Source organism: Triticum urartu, chromosome 1, assembly GCF_003073215.2.
Source record: "Triticum urartu cultivar G1812 chromosome 1, Tu2.1, whole genome shotgun sequence".
Classification (NCBI taxonomy): domain Eukaryota; kingdom Viridiplantae; phylum Streptophyta; class Magnoliopsida; order Poales; family Poaceae; genus Triticum; species Triticum urartu.
In genome coordinates this window covers 525698877-525707418 of record NC_053022.1, presented here as the reverse complement: position 1 = coordinate 525707418, position 8542 = coordinate 525698877, and the positions used below count along the sequence as shown (strand labels likewise).

Here is an 8542-nt window from a genome sequence, read left to right as displayed (position 1 = left end):
AAGTGGGCAGCTACACCTATGTTCCGATCTGGCCCTCCATTACGGCTCGCATCATGGGTTAATAAGGGGCTGGACGGGGGATCAATTGACGAAGTGCAGACGCTACAAAGCCACATCCGGAGCCTCCTCGAAAAGGACACCGGCCTCATCAATGTAATCCAGGTAATGCTAGTCCGCCGGGTCCTGCCGTGCTAGCGACAGCCCCTCCGCATGTGGGAGTTCAATCCGGAAGGACCACGGACCCTTCAGCACTTCTTCGGCACGACGCACAAAGGAATGTGGAAGTTATTCTTTGGGACACGAAAACAGTGGCCGGATATCACCGAAGACATCGGCCTCGACTGCAACCATCCGAATATCTTGGTAAGCACTCGACTTCCGAACACAGTTTAGTTAAATATCCCGTAATACTGAGAAAACAATCTTCAAACAAGGCTAGATAAAGAAGGCGGAACGAATTAGTTGTTCGGCCCCTCTTCCCGAAGACTCAGCTAATCCTGTGTTAACAAGGATGCTGGCTCCGGCACCATATCAAGTGCCGGCGAAGGAGGACAAGGAGGAGACCAAGGAGGCCAAAGGTGGCCTCCATTCTAAAGGTATGCCAGACACTATGTCCGGGGAGATTGGAACCCCCTCTTCCGAAGACAAAAGAGAAGGAGAAGCTGACATCCCTTTCCCCCATGGGAAGAAAAGGACCGTCTCCGAAGATTTGGAGGTAAAGGCTCCTAAGCGAGGGAAGATGTCCCTGTCAGGCGGTTCGGGTTCGGAAGACGACGTTGTCATGCAGTTCCTCCGTAAGGACAATCCCTTAGCCGAATCGTAAGTGAACAAAGGTGTCCTAAACATATCCCATTCCTTTCCGGTTACAAGGGTAACATCTAAAATATATGTTTGCAGTCCCGCACGTAGTCTTCCTCAACAGTCCTCCTCCTCGGGGGATCTTCTTCCGGAGATGATGGAAAGCGAGACGCCTCCACAGACCTTCTCGCCCGATAGGACAGACGACTTCAAGGTGTCATCCCGGAGGATCTCTCTCGATAAACAAGTGGTGCGAGGGACAATGAAGACCACGCCCGAAGGTGATACTTCGGTAGTCCAGGATCCGGGGCGTGCGGCCCCTTCGGGGACCAACAATAAAGGCCCCGGACTATCCGGTTTACAGCCGGAGACGACTCTAGGGTCGAGTAAACATATCCCTTCGAAGGGAGTCCGTACTCCCACAACCGCTTCTAGGAATCGGGAAGCGTCGGATACATTGATGGACATGTTGCAACATGCGTCCATCTCAGAGGAACATCGTACCTTAATGGGTACGGTAGTTGAGAGGATTCTGTCCGCGAGAAGCGGATTGAATGAAGCCTTCACGGGCCTGCTAAGAGGCTTCGAGGTATGCAATGTAATATCTTCAATTGCACTCTACGTGCAAAATGCACCTGTGTATAGGTAGTAGCCCCTGAGACTCTGGTTGGCGTCCAAAGGGAGGCGATCAGAGGATAAAAAAAGATATGCCCAGGAAATAATCTAATTAATTGGAACACAGGCTGTTACATCCATGGCGACTGCCCATGCTACAGAGGTTGCAGGTCTGAAGCAGAAACTTGATGTGGCGGATGACGACATCATGCTTATTAACAGGCGGCTCGACGAGGCGCAATGTATGTTTTGGGGCAGCCAGTATATGTATGTATAATAATATGAGCACGAAGCTGAGAATTATATACTAAGATATGCATAACTGCAGATAGTGCTACCGCGGTTGAGACCCTTCGGGCTGAGCTCGTCTGGGCCAAGGACCAAGCCAGGATGAATAATGCGGTTGCCAAGAAGGCAACTGCTGAGTTATAGGCCGAATAGGCTGCTCGACGTCAGTGCGAGGAGAGAATATCTACCATGGCGCGCGAGCTAAAGGATGCCATTGTCCGATGTGAATTCCTCGAGAAGGATAACAAAGCCAAAATGGCCGATCTCGACAAGGCCTTACAAGAGGCGAGAGAAACACGGTCTGAGTCTAGAGCGTCTCGGGAGGAGATCTGGCAAGCTGGGGAGATAGCGGCCGGTAAGCCCTTCTTATTACAGACTAAATTCGGCAACCCAAAGTATGCCCCGCTTAATCAAATGTGGAGTTCTCCAGATGCATTCTTGGACTTGCCGAAGAGTGTCTCCGATGTGGCGCAGTTTTTCCAAGCGCAAGAAGGACATGCAACGGAGAAGCTTTCCTGGTCGCAATTCAGCATGCCAAAGTGTCCGCTGTTGCTGAACGAACAGATGGCCTAGTGGGCCGAGCTACACAAAATATACGGATCTGCCATGAAGGACGTCATGGTCCGGCTGTGGCCGACTGAGACAATTCTGAATAGTTATTTTGGTTGGTGCATCGACTTGTTGATGCAGTGCAGCGTATCGACACTATTAAGCAGTCAATGTGCATTGAAGGTGCACGGATGGCCCTTGCCCGCGTCAAGACGTACTGGGGGAAGATGAAGGCCACCGATATTGCAGCGAAAAGTCCACCCGGGGGCAAGGACCATGACATGCCGGAGCATTATTTTGAGGATGTCCTAGAGGGCACCCGCTTGGTAGAGGGTCAGTGCTCGAAGGATATGATATTCGAGTGACTGTATCGAAATTGTAAAAATAATATTATTATATATTATAGGCTATGCTTTTTGCCTGAAAGTTTTGGTTCCTCCTGTACAGCCGTTTTTTGTATAATCTGAAAGTTTACCAGTCGTCGGCTTTGGCCCCCTCGCATATAATACGGGGGCGTTTGGAAAAGCACTTGATCACTCTTGACCCAACGTCTTGGTCCATGAAGGAGGTGTCAATGCAGCGAACTAGGCAGTAGGACTATTGGGATTTAACACTTTCACTTAGACATAGGAGTTTGACAGTGGGTCTACGATATAGCCCCTGGTATATACGCGGTTATCCGAATATTGTGCGTTACATAGGTGACCAGAAGAATGGTCCTTCGTGTAATACGGAAGGAATCGCGAAAGATTCTGATAAGTCACCGAGTGGTTGACCAGCTCTCGCCGCACATGACAGTCAGTTTTCGGCTTTCTCTACTGAGGGGCTTGACCAGATGAACTGGAAACACAATCGTAGTAGTTCTCTCTTTACTACCTTAGCTGATAGGACGGAACGTAAGGTAGTAAGGACAGGAGCCGGGCAATCCAACTATTGACCAAAGACACGATTCGGAGATGATGCATATAAGGCCAAACTCGTGACGCCGAAGTTTGCTGTAAAGCTATTCGGACTTGTCGGCAACTCATACGTTGCCATATTGAGCCCCTGGTAATTTGTGCCGAGGTGCGTGCGGGAAACAACCGAAGAAGCAAAATTCAGTTCTTAGAAAAAGCAAATACCGAATACAGACTATGTTCACTGGAATCTGATTGACACCTCAAACGCAATCTTGCAGATTACAACGCCACTACCCGGGCTATTTAACATGCCGAGGGTCGAAGGCTGAGGAAAAAAAGGCACTTTACAGGTTTGAAATAAAGAGTGCGGTCTACAAAAAATCATTTGGACCTCCTGTCGCACGTCTGCGTTGCCTTGCCTCGGCGAAAGGACTCCTTGGCAGGAATGGCCTTTGGTTATCTATACGAAGCCGAACTCAGAAAGAGTCCATAAGATGACCAGGCTTTGAGTCACCTGTGGTAAAATATAAAAATTAGTTAGAAAAAGGGAAAAAGGATATGGGAGTGCGGACCGCATTGTAGGCATGTTCGTATTGTGCCTCCGTCGATGACTAGGGTATTTTAAGTGCATAATTATGTATGCACGGTACAAAGTTCGCGGCTATACGAGGCGAACGACGGAGGCCGAATTGCTAATCCAACTTTGAGATTGATCGGTCCTGTTTAATAGAGACCGGCGGCTTGATGGCCGATGAGATATGCGGCTTGATGAGGCCGCTTTGTACTTCAGCTGCAGTAGCCGTAGTATGCTCCTCTGTACGGAGGGTGCGTTCCGTATTTCCGTTTATCGTGATGACGCCGCGTGGACCGGGCATCTTAAGCTTTAGATAGCCGTAGCGTGGGACCACATTAAAATGAGAAAAAGCGGTATGCCCGAGCAGTGCATGGTAGCTGCTGTGGAACGGGACAATATCGAAGGTCAAGCCTTCGCTTGGAAAGTTGTTCGGCGAGCCGAAAACAATTTCCAATGTAATTGAGCTCGTCCAGTGAGCTTTTATGCCGGGTACTGCTCCCTTGAAGGTAGTTGTGGTGGGCTAGATTCTTGAAGGATCAATGCCCATTTTGCGGAAAGTGTCTTGATAGAGTAGATTAAGGCTACTGCCGCCGTCCATAAGGACTTTCGTCAGATGGAACCCGTCGATAATTGGGTCGAGGACCAGAGCTGCCGAACCTTCGTGACGGATACTGGCTGGGTGGTCTTTGCGATCAAAAGTGATCGGGCATGCCGCCCATTGGCTAAATTTTGGGGCGACCGACTCTATGGCGTAGGCGTCCCATAGTGCGTGCTTGCGCTTCCTTGTAGGGATGTGTGTCACGTATACCATGTTTAGTGTTTTTACTTCGGGGGAAAATTGCTTCTGAACCCCGGTGTTTGGTGGTCGAGTCTCTTCGTTATCGCTGTCACTGGGTGGCCCCTTCCCTTTGTGTTCGGCATTAAGCTTGCCGGCTGTTTAAAGACCCAACAACTTCTATTGGTATGATTGGATGGTTTATCGAGGGTGCCATGAATTTGGCAGGGCCAATCCAGTATCTTGTCTAAATTGGATGGTCCGTCTCTATTTGCCTTAAATGCCTTTTTCCGTTGACTGGGTTTGGAGCTGCTGAATCCGGCGTTGACCGCCGTGTCTTGCGTTCCTTCATTATTATTTCGACGCTTGTGTTTATTGTGTCGTGGCTTGCCGTTGCCGTCTCGAACTTCGGAAGTGCCCGGATAACTGGTGTTGTTGCTTCTATGAGCGAGCCAGCTGTCCTCTCCCACGCAAAAGCGGGTCATCAAAGCGGTAAGGGCTGCCATGGATTTTGGTTTTTCTTAACTGAGGTGGCGGGCGAGCCACTCGTCTCGGACGCTATGTTTAAAGGCCGCAAGGGCTTCGGCGTCCGGACAATCGGCAATTTGGTTCTTTTTAATTAAGAACCTAGTCCAGAGCTTCCTGGCTGACTCCCCGGACTGCTGGATAATGTGACTTAGGTCATCGGCATCCAGAGGCCGGACATATGTACCTTGGAAGTTATCACGGAAGGCGTCTTCCAATTCTTCCCAGCTGCCAATGGAGTTCTCTGGGAGGCTATTTAACCAGTGCCGCACTGGTCCCTTTAATTTTAGTGGGAGGTATTTGATGGCATGAAGATCATCACCGCGGGCCATATGAATATGGAGAAGGAAATCCTCAATCCATACCGCGGGGTCTGTTGTCCCGTCATATGATTCGATATTCACGGGTTTAAACCCTTTTGGGAATTCGTGTTCCATTACTTCATCAGTGAAGTAGTTTGTTTCCTTGAATTCCTTAGAAGATAAAGAATTTATTTGGAGAGTTTTGATTCACCTTGGCATCGTTGGATCAAAGGAGTGAATGGAGATCAATTGTTGAGGGAGTAGTCTTGTGATGTAAAGTCTTCATCCATGTGTTAGTCGGTCCTAGAAAGTGGTAGAGGGAATTTCCAACGTTAATTACCTTCCATACTCCATCAACAATGTCACGAGATTGCCAACGTTAATTCCCATGAAGGGAAGGGAATCACCGCCGTCATCAATCACCACCACCATGGCCTCCTTCTTATACTCAACTTGTTCACCATGGTGGGTGATAATGACCTCCTAACCTCTGCATTATTTAACATTATATTAATTAAGTCGTTTGTTGGTCAATGGTGATTGGTTTTCTTCCGGTTATCTTGTGTGATGTTTATGCATAGATGATTATTGGTGTTGGTAGTGGCTCAAGACGTCTACAAAGTAGAACATATAGGATTTAAAGTGAGTAGATGTGGCGGGGCTTCAGGTTACCGTGGTAACTTAAAGCTAACCCTTTGTCCTAGATCATAGACCGGGGAGTAACGAAAGACCCATCCACTCTTTGTCGCACCACGAGGAAGCCCTTAATGACCACCGTAGACCGACGTAATGTTAGGTGGGTTTGTAGTGGTGTGAGGGGTATGTGCATGCGGCAACATGGCTTGCCTAGCATTGGCTTGGCCCTCTTATCTACCTCACTAGTTAACCATTGTGCCTACAAACTAATAATTACTAGATCTTGTTAGTTTAGTTAGTCTTTTACTTCTTGCTTTCAGCTTACTTGTTCTTAGTTTAGTTTACTCTACAGTTCCATGCCTCGATAGAATATAGCACGAGTAGACTACTAATTCCAAGCTCTGGTTTGCATGCGAACGCGACTAGATGCCGTGACAACTCTAATTCTGGTAAGAGGGAGACGACTCTTCTTAACTCCTCACGTTCGATAAATACTTGGTTAATACATCCGTGAAAGGTAATACGTTTATTCGTGCACTTGCGGTCATCACTACAACATAGTAGAAGGTACTCCTATTCCATATTATTTAAATTTCTAGTTTTATCATTTGGACGGATGCGTTAATTGGCTGATTGTGTGGTATTAGTAAAGGGTAAAACTACTTTTTTTTTCTAAAGAATAAGTTATATAAATTGCCACTCTTGATTCTGTCCCCTTGTATAAGTACAAAGTAAGAAGTCAATTCAAAATTAAATCAATATACAACAAACCCGGTTTAAAATAGAATTTATTATTGACACTGTTCAAGCAATCAAGAATAGAAAAAAAATATAATCCTGGATAAGGAGCTACAATACTGAATAGAATGGAAATTCAGGTTAAAGTCCACGAGACAGATGACAATGCTACGACAAATGATTCAGAAAACTTGAGCCGCAGGTCCTTCCAACAAATTATGTACCATCCGCTGAGCCAGCAGTTTGTTTGGGGTAGTCATTCATGAGCCAGAGAATCCAGATGGGGGAGCCTGATGTTGACGCCATCGTAGGCGAGAGGAGCGTACCTCCACATTTCATCGGAGCTCAAGAGCTGTGCATGAAAAAGATGAGAAGAAGTAAGGGCGCGCACTTGCACACTGACAACTGAAACATTTGTTCACCTGTTGGCTGTTGCTTCATAAGTGAATACATACCTTGATCTGCAGATGCAGAAACTTGACATACTGGACTGCTTCCTCCAACATTGTGCTTATGTCAACCTGAAAAAGAAAACGATCAACACAATTGGCATTGGCAAGTGCAAATGACCAATGAATGGCAAATAGTAAGAACTCACCTTTGTGCCGTTAGGGATCAGGTGCTGCAGTACTCTCAGCCTCTCATTGATCTTATGCCTTCTTCTCTGTTCCAAAATTGCGCATTGTGATAAAATGTTTAATACTCCCTGCGTCCCAAAATAAGTGTCTCAACTTTGTACTAACTTTACTACAAAGTTATACTAAGATTGAGACACTTATTTTGGGACGGAGGGAGTAAGAGATTCCCCTAAAGCGAAACAAAACTAATAATATGTAAGTAACTATCAAACCTTTGCATAGTTACTTTGTGAGTCCATTGCAGCTCTTGACTTGTTACCGCTCTTCCTTGCAGTCTATAGAATCAATTGCAACAAAAATAAATAAGAAGAAGAATTATAATGTCAAAATGGACGAAATGCAGGACTTCACTTACCGAGAGAGCCACAGGGACTTCATTGTGATGATCGCTCTGTTCATCCACTTGCATCTTTCTCTTGATACCAGTGTTCCTCTCATTCGCTGAACCGAGGTCATCCACTAGGAGATCAAAAGAAGCTGTTGTGCTATCATTTTCGGAGGAGCAGAGGTTTGCATCAGAATCACTGCCGCACCAGAGCACTGACTGCAAATGCGCAATCATCTCCGACTCCTCACAGATTGCATCGAGAGAACCCCAAATTGATGAACATTCTGCCGCCTCCATTTCTTCTGATCTCTGAATTATCTGGCGTGGTATGGCTCTGAGGAATCCTTTGGCTAGTACTGAGCATACCTAGCAGCTCGTTTATATATACCCTGAGGAGTAGAAAGTCTTTGTTATTGACATTACATGGATTTGACTTGAGAATACCAGCAATCTTTCAAGAGTTAAAATGCAGAAACATCTTGTCAGAAAGATGGAGAGGATAGATAATATTTGATTCAACGTGTTGGGAAGTGGTAGCCCCCTGGGAAGTCATAAATGCTACGGTGCAGAATATATTTGGTGTGATACATGAATCATAAGTACTTGGGGTTAGTCAACGATGCTTATGGATTACAATTAGGAGGCTACAACAGCAGCAGCGCAGACTAATGGAACTTTGGCGTATCGCATGAATCATGACGCCACAGTTCTGCTTTTATGTCTTATATTGTGATGCCAGCTAGTTGTTTATCACAAGGTCAGAAGAATCCAATTGATCAGGACGGTGCAGATCATGCAGCAGTCCTCAAGCGCATAGATACAAACTGACTTCTTACCCGAGGAAGGAGATGAATTTGGTTTCTGTTAAGATTTGTAA

The 8542-nt window shown here is 46.5% G+C and overlaps 1 protein-coding gene across 1 annotated transcript; it reads right to left on the bottom strand.

The window, feature by feature from the left end:
* Positions 1-6753: 6753 nt before the first annotated feature.
* LOC125537525 (transcription factor BHLH133-like) lies at positions 6754-8190 on the bottom strand. Its single transcript, XM_048700846.1, has 5 exons — positions 7693-8190; positions 7550-7612; positions 7298-7363; positions 7155-7220; positions 6754-7051 (listed from the first exon to the last, which is right to left on the bottom strand). The coding sequence occupies exons 1-5, from the start codon at positions 7960-7962 to the stop codon at positions 6956-6958; spliced, it is 561 nt and encodes a 186-aa protein (XP_048556803.1). The 5' UTR covers positions 7963-8190; the 3' UTR covers positions 6754-6955.
* Positions 8191-8542: the final 352 nt, after the last annotated feature.